The 16634-nt window shown below is 38.3% G+C and overlaps 2 protein-coding genes across 2 annotated transcripts; both read left to right on the forward strand.

Moving 5' to 3' along the window:
• The first annotated feature begins 4258 nt into the window (after positions 1-4258).
• Positions 4259-9189, forward strand: LOC115821352 (forkhead box protein P3-like). The gene is made up of 10 exons (XM_030785178.1): positions 4259-4310; positions 4924-5084; positions 6834-6925; positions 7108-7195; positions 7451-7519; positions 7808-7952; positions 8225-8301; positions 8465-8566; positions 8913-9034; positions 9141-9189. Exons 1-10 carry the CDS (start codon positions 4259-4261, stop codon positions 9187-9189), a joined length of 957 nt encoding a protein of 318 aa, XP_030641038.1.
• Positions 9190-9973: 784 nt separating this feature from the next.
• On the forward strand, positions 9974-13353 carry tspy (testis specific protein Y-linked). The gene is made up of 7 exons (XM_030784463.1): positions 9974-11222; positions 11488-11565; positions 11678-11789; positions 12038-12192; positions 12497-12573; positions 12791-12963; positions 13120-13353. The coding sequence occupies exons 1-7, from the start codon at positions 10281-10283 to the stop codon at positions 13287-13289; spliced, it is 1707 nt and encodes a 568-aa protein (XP_030640323.1). The 5' UTR covers positions 9974-10280; the 3' UTR covers positions 13290-13353.
• Positions 13354-16634: the final 3281 nt, after the last annotated feature.

The raw sequence follows: 16634 nt of genomic DNA on the forward strand, positions 1-16634 counted from the left end.
ATTCAAATGTTCTAACAAATTTAACATTTATGTTATGGCTTATATTTATGATCAATAACAAAGACCATCTTTCCCCCAAACTTCTCCAAATTATTATTGATTAGTTGACAAACAATATGAAACTGTGATATCTCTGTGCAACATTGCACCCGGTGCAAGATAGCACACAAAAAGGTTTTTCTATATTTATTCAATGGAATAAATGGTTCAGTCTTAACAAGAAAAGAGAAAGAGGGAGAGTGTATGTGAGAGAGAGAGCCAGTGTGAGAAAGAGAGAGAGACAGAGAGAGAGAGAGAGAGTGAGTGAGTGAGAGAGTGAGAGAGCGAGAGAGAGAGAGAGAGAGAGGCTGTGGCTTGTATATGGCAAGTTTTTCTTTTCTAATTACTGGCTTATGTAGCCAGAAATTTGAAACAATAACCTTTCAATAGATATGTACAAGTGTCATTAGAAAAAAGCGCTTCTAGTCTGTAAGCATTGTGATTTCCTTAAGTGCTGTCACAAATGAGGTCATGGTGCAGCTTCTCTTCTCTGTTTTCCATACAGAGTCACTGGAAGCCCTGCTTTCAAGTTAGATTTTGGTTTTGTTTTCCTGTTGGTGGAACCACAGTGCTTTTTCCTTGCTTGAAGAGACGGAGTGTGCGAAAGCTGAAGACTCGCAGACAGAAACAAAGAAAGTGAGAGGTAAAATTGACATACTTTTTCTTTTTGTCCTTCTATATAGCATGAAAGTATTTCAGGCAAAACTTCTAGTCACATAAGTGGTGTGAAATTCATTTTCAACGTATTTAAAAAAAAAAAAAAAAGGACACAGATTTTGCAAATGAAAAGTAAGCACACACTACAGGAAATGTCATAACATAAGAAATAACTGTCTGAAAAAAGTCCAGCTTTTGACTGTAAAGAACATGTTTGCATTGATAATGTTTTGTATTCTGAGTCCCCGTAGTTCACTATCATGAACAAAATACATTGTAGAAGCTGCAAATTGACTGACACGAATGTTACTAAAATAACCACACTGAGTAAGTGTAGTGTGGTTTAAACCATGCAATTTAATAACAAGGCAAAGTCAGTGATCTTCTTTCCCCTCAAGTTAAATATTTAGTTACATATTTGACTGAAGTGTAGACATTTTGGACAAATTTGGAAAAAATTGACAAAAAAAGGAAAATACTGATAAGTCCCAAAAAACTATATTTCAGTGTCTTCTCTGAACTCTGACATGGAAATATGATACCTGATAAATACACCACATGTCGTATGCCTGTTCATAAAATATCACAAAAGCCATGGTTTCAGAATAATAATGTAAAATTCTCTTGTGTTTTTTCAGTCATGTCCAGTAGCTATGTATAGTGCTGCCTGAGAGAATTTTGTATTGTCCACTTGCAAAACACTCCACCTCAAAGAGAAAAACAGCATTTTAGCCGGAACAAATGACAATATTTATAGATCATATATTTACAATAATAATACGAAGCTGTGCTCAACACAGTTATCTCATGCTGACTGAATTTGAATTTGAACTTCAAGAAATGTAAAATTGAAGTCTAATTTTCTCATGCTTTTCTTATTCACAAACCTATAACCTAACAGCACCGTATGATTACAGGACATGATATATTAGATATTGGATATATTATACTAGGTTATACACCTATCACACTGACAAGAACATTCATATAAGGAAAGGTTTGGTGAAGATCATTACTGAAATGCATGAGCTAGCGCATGCTGCAGTAGAATTCTAGTTAACTCTAATTCAAATGAAACTCCTTAATGGATTGAAATGTATTGAATACTGCTTGATTAAGGTGCAGTCATACTGACATTTAAGGTAATCACGGTGCAGTAATCTGGTACCCTGTGATGATCTTAATGTGTAAAGTTTTAACATACTTACTTGAATACGAAGATACTCCACTTCTTCATCCTGCCCTTTCCCCTCCTCCTTGTACTGACTACATATGTCTTTTGTCTCAGTCATAACAGTGTTTATCACCGTCCCACGCTGATTATCTCAGATGTACAACTGATCCAAAATGGATTGGCAGTGATAGGGTTATTTGAAGAGAACAAATGACAGCAAATGTAGTGTTAAATCAATCATATTTTGTGATACCCATCATAGTCTAGCTAACATGACTCGAAAGCCCACGTGTCACATTTGTATTTCGGCTCTGCTATATAGGAAATGAAAAATGATATATCCACAGCAGTTGTAAATGGGGTACATTGCCCACCGGTGAGGAATGAAAAACTCTGCATGTCAAAATCTCTACCAGTTATCTTCAAATGACTCAAAGACTCAGTGGAAGTTGTGAGTCAGACTGAATCTCCGACATGCTACAAGTACTTTACCACGACAGTGGGAGATCGGATGAACTAATTGCTCTTTCTGTAACACATCGGAAATATTGAACTTTTGAGAGTTCATGTGTGTGTGATCCATTTCTAATGGGGCTAACCTCTTAAATTTCATACATTTGCATAATACTACACAACAACTAACTGAATCGCTTATTAGGGCTTAAACTGAAAAAGTTTGTGGTTTTGGAACTTCTCTGCGTGATGACGGTTAAAGAGAAGAATATCTCTCAGATTTAATGAATAACACACTTTCATACACTTTCATTACAACGTACTTTCATTGTAAAGCATTCATCTGTGATCTTAGTCATGAACAGGAAATTTCTCTCAGTTTGGATTTAAAGTTGACTCGTTACAGAGGAGATACTATAAACAGTGCCAGCATGTGGAGGAATGTCGTACCACTCAACACTGCAGTCTCTCCTGGAGCTTTAGAGATGGGGAAACTGAGAGCATATCATATTCAAACTGAGACATGAATGATAAGTTTCACTTTACGGAATGATTCTGATCCTAGAAATTACACATTTGTATTTTGTTGTAAAAGGAATAATTCAGATGTAAAAATTTCATTAATGAAAGTTTACCTAGTTAGTGGAACTTAATTATTTCATCCAGTGCAAATTGTACTTAAACCAGGTATGGCTGCCAATATGTTCTAGAACCTTCACTTGCAGAAACTAGACTACACTTGTTTTAACTGAAAGAAGATGACAGCCTATTATGTGCTCTGTATCAGTAAAGCACTATAATACGGCCCTCAATACAGCCATATCATTTTCATAATTTACCTGTAGAGAACAATATGATTCTTACAGTAGTGAATTTTTATCTAATACAAATACACATATGTGTGTGCGTGCATATATATATATATATATATATATATATATATATATATATATATATATGTGTGTGTGTGTGTGTGTGCGTGTGTGTGTGTGTGTGTGTGTGTGTGTGTGTATGTATGTATGTATGTATGTATGTATGTATGTATATACACACATACACACACACACACATATGAATGTACGTATTTGTGTATTTGTATTAGATCACATAAATTGTTTTAATCTCCTAACCTTTTATGTTACATCTTCTCTTATGTTTTGTAACTGTATGTCATGAACACTTCCACCTCTCTGACACCCACATAAACCCAGATGCACCCCTAATTGTGCACTCTCTTTCTTATGCCAAGACTTTCACTTTTAGAAAATCCCCTTCAGGTGAAAAAAAAAAAGTGACATTATGTTGGTGTACAGATGTGGTTAATCTACTAAATGTCACCTGTCAAAGATCTACAGGGCTTTGACAGACAGTTTACAAAAGTAATATACACCACAGTTAGAACAGCATTAGAATAAAAAGTGTATCTCTGTGTCTGCAAAAATATCTTCAAACCTACAGTTTGTCTCATTTGCTCAATAAAGCATTACTAGAATCTATTTTGTGTGAGATAAGACTTAAGAATGTATATGGTTGGGGCTATTGATGGGGTTTTATAGTAACAGTTGTGGCAAAACCCCTTAATACTTAAAAATATCTGCTAAAGATAAAGAGTTTTAAGTAAGTAGGTTATTTACGATAGGAAGTAGGTCTAAGTATACTGCTGGTATCTTAAACAAACTGGATATTCTCCACTAAATTTGAATACACACTTCAGCTCATGTCTTTTTGTGGTTTCAGTATTAAATGACATTTGAACATTTTCTCCCCTTAATGAACAGATACAAATGATTTGCAAAGCCAGATTATAAAGGAATATTTAACCCACCCACATTTGCCCACAAGTTGGTAATGCATGTAATTGGGACAATATATGTTCGTTTTGCTAGCTAATAACAAAACTAGAAAGATTAAAAACATAGGCAAAATAGTTAGAGTATGCCCAAGTCCCGAAACCTCAACGCGCTGTGCCTGAGAAACAAGACTTCATGTATTCAAACTATTCTACATGCAAAGAGTCACATTCTGTCCAGTTTCTTTTGTCGATGAACTGCCCAATAGAGATTTTGCCAGTTATTTTGAGATATAGCCTGATTCCGACCGAGGGATTTCCCACGACTTTCAGCTGTTTACCAAACAGATATTATTCTAAAACAGTGTTTTGAGGGTGGAGAGGGAATGGAGTGGAGGGGGGTGTGGCAGGGTGGGGTGGGGGAAGGGTGGGGTGTTGGTGAGAAGATGTCTTCTCTGCTCATTTCCCCGACTGTGGTGGCTCAACAATAGCGGATGTCTGACACTCCCACCAGTGAGGTTTCTGCTCCTCCTCTGTGTTTCTGTCTCCTGTGCACCTGCACTCTGCCACAAGAGCACGATGCCTAACCTCTAGAGACACTCTAGATTTCAGAGTCAGATTCACACGTGTGGCTCTGGGGAAATGTATTTTGCTGCATTTTTTTTTCCACAGGAATTGTGCAGAGACTCTCGGTCGATTTTAAAGAAACTGGGGTCATAGGTCGACATGCGTTGACCTAAGTTAAATGTAATAAGATAGCCAAGAAGCATGTAATCTAATGTAGTGTTTTTTTTTGTGTTTTTTAAAACAGGCATGCCTCATAATGGAACTTCAACAAACAATGAGAGCGATGCCAGTGAACGGCAAAACCAACAGAGGCAGAACCCCCAAGAAAAAGACTCCAGATCCCAGCATAAACTAAAGACATACAGTTCACCGCTGTGCCCGGCTCAGTCCAGCAGCAGCACCAAGGTAGCGCAGGTTAAATAAAACATTGACGTGGACAGAGATTTGATTTTTTTTTTTTTTTAAAAGCACTTAATAGGAACTTTTTCTAACATTATACATGAACAGCACATTATTTTTATATGATAGACTCAGCCTGAAATTACTCGAAATACTGCAGAACCTGAAATACTAATGCCTGTTAAAGGAAAAGTTTATAAACGTTTCATCTTATTGTAGTTGTACCTCGAAACAGCTGGATCCATTTCTCTGGCTGTGATAGCTTTCTCAAAATGGAAACAATTTGAATTTTACAGCCTGAGATTCTAACAAGCATTTCACATCAAAATCACATAAGTCCAGTCATATTATAGTCATTATATTTTATTTCAAAGCTGGCAATATCAACAGTATGCAGGAGTTACACAAAACAACGGAACCACTGAACCATGCACCAAGCTACGTGTGAATAATATCGCAGCTGAAATGAATCATGCGTATTAACATTTCGGGGGCAAAGGCCACACTGTTTTCTCCTTTTAAACACTAACAACTCATGTTACTCTGATATCTCTCATTTTTCCTGGCAGTAAAATGTCTGGTGTGATTTTGGCATGAAAAATTTATTCAAATCTTGGACTCATATAATCCAGCAGCTTCGGCAAAGGAAACTAAAATTATAGCCAGTGGAATGCAACTATCATTGCCAATGAAATCCATCAACTTCAACTAGAGAGCTGTTTAAAGACACAAATGAAAAGGCAAAAACTGACAAACCTTTTCCTTTAATTTTGTTTATAGGTGTCTGCTGCCTTTGATCATGAACTGAGAGAATCCCTTATCATCTCGTCTCATGTTAACCAGGCTTTTGTACAGCAGGTAGTAAAAGAAATGCAAGCAATAGCTATAGCAATATGATTTAAACTTTTTTTTTAACAGATTTACACTCGATTGTCCCTGTCCCTTTTTGTAAAACTTGTTTTTCATGGTCCTAGACGGCTTTGTCATGAGCAACTCTATGTGGTTACACATCATTTATTCCTGAGTGCATGGTACACTAGCTAACATCTAAATATACTGTTGTCCTTTCTCAGAGTACCAGTGATAAAGTGGGCAAACATCACCCTCAATTCAGACAACACAGGCCTTCGGTCTTACGCAAAGGAAGTCAGTTACTTTCCCAAGGTACAGTTTAACTCTTTGATCTGATCAAAAAAGTGACTTTTCATACTTATCTCTTCACACTTGGCCTGGAACTCCTCCTTGTTTTCATGGTGCAAAAACAATTTTCACACTGAATGGTAACAATAACTTGCACTGTGACAAAACCTCACCATGATACTTTGAGAACTTGATCAACACCCTTAAACACTTGTAAGATAACAGGACTGTACGTGTTTTGTTTTTTTTTTCCCTCCTCGAATCCTCAGTGCTATCTGTGCGGTCTGGTCTGCCCAAATGGGACACAGATGTTGTGTGCAAAACTGAACCTCAAACTGAAAGGACTTCAGCACAATCATCAAACCAGTCACTTGAAAATACAAACCCCTATACTAGACCAAAGACATCTGGATCAAGTCATGGGCACAGAACTCCTGAGCATAACTTTAAGTGAGTAATGAGTAACAATATATGCTTTATTTTCATGGTGCTGTTCCAATAAATTTGTACAAAAATAAATGCCAGATTTAAAATCCATCAGTATTACACTAACTGTGACAAAGTGAATGTTTCAGCCAATTAAATGATACATCTTGTCTTTGCAGCCCTCTGCAGTCTGGGGTTCCAGAGAGCTCACTGTTTACTAATGGGTTTTGTAAATGGCCAGGCTGCAATGAAGTGTTTAAAGAATACACCATTTTTCTGAAGTGAGTCAATCTGTAAGCTTGTGCCCAACACTCATTAATCAATGCACTGCTTTGCTTTCAGACAGTTACAATAATGTTCAGTGAAGTGCAAATTTTAGGTAGAAAAATGGATGTTCGAAAGGCTTAATTGGATTAAGGGAGAAGTTCTTAGTCTAATGAAAGTCATTTATCGTATACTGCAGGCATCTTCGCACTGAGCATGGCCCTGGAGATAAAAGCATTGCGCAGTGGCGAATGCAAAGCGACATAGTGCAGCACATGGAGAACCAGGTCTGTGACACAACGTTTTACCAACTTGATAACATAGTCAATGAATAATCCAAGAACACAAGTTCTTAGTCATCCGTTGTACACAATTTATGTCGCGTTTTAAAGTGTCTTCTTTTGACGGAAACATAACTGTGAAGTGGTCTTGTAAAGAGATATGAAATGTGTTAAAGTGATGGGACGGATGGTGGTTTATTGCTTCGTGAGATACTAATGTATGCACGTGGATTGACTGCAAGGTGTGAACTGTTGTTGTAGCTTGCTGTGGAAAAGCAAAAGCTACGGGAAATGCACCTGCACCTGCTTGGTATCAGATCTACTTTAGAGGTATATTCTCCTGATTTCTGCCAAACAACCCCCCCCCCCCCTACACAATTCCACTTACATACCAACCGTATAACCAAAGGCTTCTGTGGGGATTACTCAAATGTTTCAACAACCTAACAACCAATTATAGTCATCAGGGAAGTATATATGTTCGTAGTATTAGTAAATAGGATGTGTTATTTGTCATTTGATTTGGGTGTTGTAAGCATCCACATAGCAGGGCATCACAGTAAAGTAAAGTAAAGTAACTTCTCTAAATAACCTGTCTCCTAAAATTCCTTACTGCAGGATGACAGTTTGGAGCAGTCCAGCCATCTCTCTGAGAGCTTGCAGCAGTGCCAAGGAATTAATGGTCTCCCTAGTGCCAGCAGAGACTCGACTGAGCTTCTAGCTCGTGGATACTGGCATCTCCCTACCTCACAACTCATACCAGGTGATGCATGTCTCCTTAATGCACTCTATTTCAAGACAAAATGCTGTAGACATATTAGGACATGAATGACGTTAAATAAAAACAAATCCTATTTGTCTGGATGCATTTAATTATTTTTTAAAAAATCAGTGGAAATTAAATATTTGTCACATGTGTTCCTGTTGTACGGACAAGCTTAATACAAATTCTGGCAAGTTATTAGATTGTATTTGCTACTGGTTGTGTTGTGTCTTTCCTATACATGTATTTTTCCCCTCTAAAAATCTCTGTAGGAGTCGCCCCCAGCATTGAATGTTACAAGTACACAAACATCAGACCACCTTTTACCTATGCGTCTATGATAAGATGGGTGAGCATTAAAGCGTGGAATGTATTAGTCATTTTCCTGCTGAATTCACACTTCTCATTCCAATTAACCCCATATATGTCAATCATACTGCGTGTAAAAACAAAACTATTTTAACCACAGAGGTAGATCAAAGTGACTGTGTATTTATATGTGATATGTTAAGGCAATACTGGAGTCCCCGGAGAAGCAACTGACACTTAATGAAATCTACCACTGGTTCACGCGGATGTTCTTCTACTTCCGACATAACACGGCCACTTGGAAGGTAAGACAAATCGCACATCGCTTTATTGTGCTGTGTGACTCAGCAAACTCCTCACTGATCAATTTGCATCTGCCAGTATCCTTTCACTTACACGTACCCAAGGGAAATATGTGGCAGCTTCCCTCTTACCTTAAATAATGCATTGGCCGTTTTTCTGGTGTATCACAAATGTGATGTAGAATTTATGCGAGATTAATTGAAACAGCCTTGTGAATCACAGACAAACAGCCAATATCCACCTATGCTTTTGACAAACAGTTTTATTCTTCCAAATAAACATTCAGACCAAAAATAGTAACATGACAACTTTTATGATTCTTTGTGGTGTACTTACTCAAAATTGTAGAATGCAGTCAGACACAACCTAAGCCTTCACAAATGCTTTGTTCGTGTGGAGGGAGGAAAGGGCTCGGTTTGGACAGTGGATGAAGTAGAATTCCTCAAGAGAAAGGGCCAGAAACTGCACAGGTAAAAATCACGTTTTATTTTTGAAGTATCCCACTACTATGAAAACAATTTAGAGTTTGTAAAGATAGTTGTAAGTGTATATCAGCGCTCCTTTGTGTTTCCTCAGGGACCATGATTTCACCTGGATGGCCCACTACCCATTTTTTTATACTTAAATGTGTGACAAACTGAACTTACCAATCAAGTTTGAGCCAAAATGGAGGTTGGCTGTTCCTTTTCTCTGAACTGGGAAGTCTTTATATCTTGTGAAAGGGAATATATTTAAAACCAAAAAATTGCAAATGTGATTACTCACTGGATATAATATTCCACAATTTCACAGATTAAATCTAGATACCTTTGAAAAATGCAAAGGATAGTAAGACTACTGTACATCAGACAGGCTTACAAACTTGAACACCCTATACCTTAGAAAAGATAATGGCTACATTTGTTTTGTTGTTGTTGTTTTTAATACTATTGCCGTGCAAGTTAATGTTGTGTGTTAAGCGTGTTGTAAAACACATCAGAGAGTTGTGGAGACTGGTTTTATAAATTTAAAAGTAATACATAAAAATAAACATAACAAAAAATACTTTGTGGCTCATTTTATTTTGATGTTGGGAAGACATAATAAATAAGTACTGTCGGACGACATGTTCTCTGGGCGATCTAGCGTTCATGCAGATCAACCAATGTTTCTCGTTGCCATTTATAAACAGCTGACGTCAGAGGCCTTCGTGTTTTTCTGATGTTTTTCCGAAGAGTACGTATGCGCAGCCGAAACGCAAAGTTGATGTTCAAAAATTAGGCCGTTATTATTCCTTTTCTGTAATTGGTTAGAGTATTTCGGCGCGGCCCAGAACAGCCAATCAGACAATTGTTTTTCTGGTTCGTATGTAAAAACAACGCAGTCTCATATAAATGACCAACGGAAGGACAAAAATAAACAAATACAAAGGTTTGGAAATTATTTTACGAACATCAGTGTATAAGTGAAAACAATCGTATGTTATAAAAAACAAATGTAGCATTATGAGCAGCATTATACTTAATTCATTTAGATATATCGTTATTCTGCTAGCGAACTAGCATGCTATTCAGCTAGGCCGCTAGAATTTACGCAGAGGAGAGGATAACTTGGCAGTAAGCGATTCTGAAAGGTTTACTAGCATGAAAGCTAAGCCTTGTATTAGTTAATGGAAATTTAGCTAGTTGGTTGCGTTCCTTATTTTACTGTTAGGGAATTATCTCGCCAGAAAATAACATGAGTACTCAATCGGACAGCAACAAGCGGTCCGAATCAAAGAAGCGAAGCTTTAGCCCAGAGCCAGGGTCTGAGTCCCCACTTTCAAAGCAGGCTAAAGTAGATGCTTTAGAAGAGCCAGGTCCAGTTAAAGGGCACGTTAAAGACGACGGACAGGGGCAGAGTGAGACTGGTGACTTGGAAGAAAATCCAGAACTTCGTGAAGTGACTGGACAGACGGAACAAGAACTCAAGTCTGCAACTGCTAATTCAGCAAAAGATGACAAAATTAAAGACGCTCAGGAGCGCAAGAGAGGAGACACGGAGGATGCGCAAACACCAAATGGCAAAAGTGGAGACGCCGATGGATGCGCTAAAAAATCTGCACTCTCAACTTCCCAAGAGCAATCAGATTCAAGGGCTATCGCAGCGGCAGAAGTGCTGGCAAGTTTAACTAGAGGGAACGAGGACGAAGACAATGAAGAATTGCCTTGTTCTTCAAAGCAAGCTGGCCATGAAGGATCTAGAGGTAAATCGAGCCGACTTGTCTGTACTAAAGAGAGCTCTAAACCCGACAGAGGTCAACAGGCAGAAGCGGCGGTCGCAGATAGTTCTTCATCTCTGTTAAATCGGTCCGACAGAGAAGGCGCAGAGCAAATGTCTTACATGAATGAAGAGGATGATTCCCTACATGGATCTTCATCTACGCCTAGCTCTTCTCTTGCTTCTGAGAACGATGATAACGAGGATGGTGAGTGCGCCATAGTTTCGGTGAAAATGGCGCCAGAGATACGGCAGTCTGTGGCCCTTCTTGCACAGGTACAGATGCGTCTAGACGCATTGGAGAAGAAAGGCGCGCGACTTCACCAGCGTCTCGAGCTCAAGTTGGGTAGGCAGCGGCGCCCGCACTTGGACCAGCGCAGCGCCATCACCCAAGCCATCCCAGGCTTCTGGGTCACGGCAGTATCCTTTAGTAACACCCCGTTACAAACTCGGTCTTTGCATGTTTTTACTCGTTAAAAAGATACACAACAAATAAAAATGCGTTCATTTGTAAATTTGTATGAAAAGTACTTCAAATTCACTTCTGTTCATCAAAATTTTTAGTACCCCTGTTTTAGTTTTCATGCTGCAAATGAAAGGGGATTATTGCTTGCTTGGTCAGAGTTGTACCACTTGGTTTGCTTTTGGAAAAGATAGATCTTTTCTTGAACTGAAAACCTTTCAGCTTCTGAATCATCCTCATCTATCAGCACACATTGATGAAAATGACGAAGATGCCCTCAGCTACATGACCAACTTGGAGGTAAAGCATATGATTATATCAGTCACCACTTTATTCTATTCTAGTTCCCCACATCTTTAATTACTTACACTGAATGTACAGTTCTATTGTTTTATGATTGTTTTGTTTCCAGATCGACACTTTCAAGAACAACAAACTTGGCTACCGGATTAGCTTCCATTTTAGACGGAATCCATACTTCCAAAACAATGTTATAGTGAAGGAAATCCACCTGGGGACAAGAGGTGAATCTGTTATTAATTCTTTCACACTCAGCACTATAAATGACTTGCTCCACCAGGGACATCTTGGTAGCATGTCCATCATTTAGTCAAAGAAATGGGAAATGTTATTGGTGACAAAATTAGTTTAGAGACTTAAATTGTCACTAAGAGGCTAAACTAAGCCCTGATCAGTTTCCTTATTTCCTTTTTCCTCATCCCAGCGAATATCATCATTAACAGTAGCTTGTTTTATCTTATTTTTTTTCCAGGTTCCCCGGTGTCTTTCTCAAACCCAATCCTTTGGCACAGAGGACAGAATTTGACAGGAAACGGTGAACCGAGGCGTACGGCACGTGGGGTTTACCAGAGTTTTTTCAACTGGTTCAGTGACCATAGCAACCCTGGCCGAGATGACCTCGCGCAGGTGCAGTTACTGAACGGCACAGTACACGTGGTTAGGTACCTGAACACAGACACAGGCAAAATGGCATAAGGTTATAAACACATCGCACTTGTACACAGAAGATAATCTTAACTATAGTATTTGGTGATAAAATTGTGACCATTAAACTCAGTACAGAAAATAGTGTCACACTGGTCTATTTAAAAGACACACACACACACACACACACACTTTGGTGTGGTAAATTTGCATATGTTTTGTGTCACATCTGTACAAATGAATTCCCCCTCACTACTTCCTTGTCTTGTACTCTCTGTTTGTCAAGATCTTGAAGGATGATCTGTACAGAAACCCTCTCAGATACTATTTAACTCCTTTATGGGAACCCAGAGAAAACGGCAGGTAACAGACTACTCCGCACAAATCATATCTGCATGTGAGCGCGAGTGTTTATGTGTGCTTGCATTTGTGTGTTGAAAACCCCGTTTCAGTGAATCGTCGTAGATTTTTGAACCATAGTGACTGCTTTCTTTTATTTTCACTGATTTAAATTGATAATGTTTTTTGCAGTATTTGCATTTTTACAGATTTAAATGCTTAACCTCATTCTCCATGCCAGTGCACCCAAAGCTTCTGACAACAGCAACGGAGACGAGTGTGTGGTGATCTCAGACTCAGACGATGACAACCAGGAGGAAGCCGGTCACAGACTGCGTATGGAGCGAGAGGAAGAGGATGATGACGAAGAAGAGGACGACGAAGAGGAGGAGGAGGAAGAAGAGCAAGTCGCAGGTAATGCAGTCAAATCAGACACTCTGCATATCACAAGTAATGGATCTTTGCCAATGCTGACCTCTGCGATTCAGGGCTTCGTTGAGAAATATTGTCACATGTGCACCTTATCATCAAACAGGTGAAAGAAGGCTGTTCTAACTGTTTTCCCCACAGACTCTGACGACAGTGACCGGGGTGCTGGAGACTCCTCATATGAGGAAAAGGAGGAAGAGGAGGTGGATGTAGAGGAGGTGGATGAGTCGCATGACTCAGGGGGTTGTGAGGTGAGAGAAGAGGAGCAGGTTGAGGAGGACGTTGACGTTGACGACGAGGATGAGGGCTAAAAACAGCCCGTAACGTTTTCTCCATCGTACTAAGCAGAGGAAGCTCAGTTAACTTTTTTTTTGTTTTGTTTTTTTCAGAAATTTCATACAGGGTAAACTCACTGTGGGTTTCAGTCTGATCAAGAATGGAAGCAAATTGTCATTCGTTAGAGCATTTTGTGAAGTTCCAACTGCAAAAGGCACAGAATGGACCATGTAAAACCCTTTTTTTAAAAAAAAAAAATTCTAATCATGTCATGTGAAGTACAGAATTGTTTCTGCTCTTGATCAGCCGATGAATCTCTCATAAGATTAGAATAAGCATCCATTTAGACAATTGTAATGTCAGTTGACCTTCACATGTACATGACTTCATTTCCTGTGATTCTTCACGTCAACCAAGAGTGTCACAGTTGTATAAGAAGACCCCAGATTGTAATTTGTTCCTGTAATGTATTGTCTCTCAAATGCGAAATTTTGTGTCTGACATGACAACTAAAAAAATGGAATGCGTTATCCTGCTGTGTGTGTACCCCTGCACCCCTCTCTCTTTTTATGACCTGTATGCTAAAGTATGATCCCCTCCTGAATTGTCTGACAGCTGTCTTGCTGTCTGACCTTAAAAATTTTTCCTTCTTGGCTTCTATTTATTCACATATTCTTACCTTTCTACGTGTGATCAGTACTTCTGGCTTTATGATTCGCAGAAAGAGAGGGGGGGACGGACTACTATCTATTAATCAGTCCCATAGAATACTCTTTAAGTTGGTCATGAGTTTTTTTAGCATCAAAACTATGGGCCTTTTTAGTTCTGGAATTCAGAACACAATAATTGTTAAATATTGCACAGTTATCGCTGGGATGGGTCCAAATTTCAAGATAATCTGAAATTATGATATAAGAAATTCCAAATCCAAAGTGTTGCTACAGAAAATGGATAACGATTTACGCAACTGGAGCAAACAGGAGAAACTGCATAGACTGGTAATAACAGTGTGTGTAATGCATTCCTGTTGTACTCACCGGAGGGAAACATTCTACATGCTTTGGCAAGCTGTCCTGAGGACTGATTGGAGGCAGGGTGGCTTACTGCAATTTTACTGAAGGAACCTAACTTAGGAACCTAAGCATCTTTCCAAGGACATCCTTTGCCAGATGTGATATTCCATGAAAAGTCTTTCCCGTGTGAATGAGGATTATCACTGTACATACTCACATTGCACCCACCCCTCCCCACCCCTGGCAACACATGTAGTATTGTGTACATATTCCCATGACTAATGATGTATAGAGCACAGGACACCTCTTGATAGTTTTCCAATTATGAAAATATCACAGTTTTTTTTAATATGATCACATTTAGAACTTGTTGGCGATCAAAACAGATTTTTAGCTCGAGCAGTAGATATTTGTCCGCGTGGACTCGGAGTGGAGGGATGACTTTTTTTTGTTGTTTGTTTTGGGGGGGGGGGGGTGGTCGGGACTGTTTCTAACCGCTTTCAGATGCACTTAGCTCTGAACCAAAACTGCATTTCTCAGGGATTTTATTTAAAAACAAACAAAAAAAAAAAAAAAAAAAAGAAAGAAAGAAAGGAAAAAGTTAAACGTTTTCTGCTCTAAAAGTTGTTTTATCATTTCGAGTGTCTTGATCAGGTGCATTCCTCTTTTCGGTGTCTGTTTCATCTGTTATTGATCAGTGTAAAGTGCCGTTTTTTTTTTTTTTTTGGTTCAGCCGAGAAAAAACAACAACAACAACAAAAAAAAGGTTTTTTTTTCTTTTTGGCAAAAGCTTCTGTAATTAAGACTAGCTCTGATTTGGGCAGCCCTTCATTAATGTAGTAAGTGCATCATGTGTTTGGTTTTTTTTTATTACTATTTTTTTTGTGTTTAGTTTAAAGCACTTCTGAGAAGTCCAGGCACTGTCAGTACGCATGCATGCATATTCATCCTGATTAGTAATATAAACGTCATTATGACCATGTTACCTTCCATGTGGTCAAGGCATTAGTATGAACTGAGCTGTTGTAGTGTTTGATATGTACTACCTATCCTTTAGTTTCTAACCTCATGTCATGAATAGAGTTAGGCAGTAAAATGCAGTGGATGGGTTATATTGTATCTGAATAGTTCTGTATAAACATTTTCCTTAATTTTTTTTTCCTTTAATCAGTGGCTGTACTCTCTTCCTCGAGATATTTGTCAGTTAAAATGCAAAATCCACCCTCTTTTTGAATTGTTATCATGCATTGTCAACAACAACAACAACAACAACAATAATAATAATAATAATAATAATAATAATATTTTGTGGTAAAATTATGTAAGAATTACTCTGGCCTACAGTATAGTGTAGATATTATTCTGAAACTTTGGCTTGTTAGAACAATAGAAGTACAATTCGCTGTTATTATTACTTTGACATTTCAGTTGGTTTTACACAGAGGGAGCAATTACTTGTACATTTTTGCTCAAACCTTTTGAAGGAGGTTTATGGTTCATTAACTTTGAATTATGTGTCGTAAATTTGACCTGGAATACCGTAAAAGAAATCTCTATTTTGTGTGCTAAATTTTATAGCAAAATGCAGTTTTGGACAATGTGTTTTCTTTTGTAAAATAAAGTTAATGTTTTGCTTTAAGCAGACTTTTGTGAGAGCTTGTATTTATCATTTTTGAAAGATACCCTGCTTAGAATTTACTTTGAACAATTACAAAAGAAAACGCTGCATTAATCACATGGTTTTCACCTATTACTTCCCAACATCTCTAAAAATACACATTATGTCACATGACCTATCCATGGCAATATTTTCACTGCATTGCCTCCATATGGTGGCAGTGTAGACAAAAGAAACAAGTTGTCAGCTCCTCAATGCTTCTACTAAACCATTCCCAGTAACAAAACTTTGTGATATGTTGCTCATTTTCGTCAGTTTTTCATGTGCTATTTCTGATTAATTAGTTTCCAAATCAAGTCAGAGACAAAATGGTTGATTTATTTTTGTAAGTTTGTGGTTGCTTGTAATAAAATGACCAAAAAGTGCCAAAAAACACGTCACACATGGACTCCAGCTGTCGTTTTAAGAGCTCAGCTTCTCCGCATTATCCCTGCACACCGTGTACGTGTTTTGTTCACCTTAAAATGTCAAGCTAAAGAAAACTTTTTTTTTTTTTCTTGTTCTGTTGTGTGAGGAGCCCCTATCGCGTTGGAGCCAAGAGGCATGCCTGTGGAACGTTTGTGTGAGCACTTGCAAAAAGCTCTGTGATCACTTGTGTGGTATTATCTGATCAGCCAAACACAACAGCTCATATTGTGTTTGACAGTTTGCCAGCTTACAGACAGAACAGCTTCTGACGCGGTGAGTTC

The sequence above is a fragment of the Chanos chanos genome, chromosome 9, assembly GCF_902362185.1.
Source record: "Chanos chanos chromosome 9, fChaCha1.1, whole genome shotgun sequence".
In the NCBI taxonomy this organism is placed as follows: domain Eukaryota; kingdom Metazoa; phylum Chordata; class Actinopteri; order Gonorynchiformes; family Chanidae; genus Chanos; species Chanos chanos.

What these genes read in the sequence shown, in the direction of transcription:
- tspy (XM_030784463.1), top strand. Translation starts at nt 10,281, where the DNA reads ATGAGTACTCAATCGGACAGCAACAAGCGGTCCGAATCAAAGAAGCGA. An exon ending in GCCGAGATGACCTCGCGCAG is followed by an intron (nt 12,193 to 12,496) that starts GTGCAGTTACTG and finishes CTGTTTGTCAAG; the next exon opens with ATCTTGAAGGATGATCTGTA. An exon ending in GAACCCAGAGAAAACGGCAG is followed by an intron (nt 12,574 to 12,790) that starts GTAACAGACTAC and finishes TCTCCATGCCAG; the next exon opens with TGCACCCAAAGCTTCTGACA.
- LOC115821352 (XM_030785178.1), top strand. Translation starts at nt 4,259, where the DNA reads ATGCCCAAGTCCCGAAACCTCAACGCGCTGTGCCTGAGAAACAAGACT. An exon ending in CCTGAGAAACAAGACTTCAT is followed by an intron (nt 4,311 to 4,923) that starts GTATTCAAACTA and finishes TTTTTAAAACAG; the next exon opens with GCATGCCTCATAATGGAACT. An exon ending in AGTCCAGCAGCAGCACCAAG is followed by an intron (nt 5,085 to 6,833) that starts GTAGCGCAGGTT and finishes AGCCCTCTGCAG; the next exon opens with TCTGGGGTTCCAGAGAGCTC.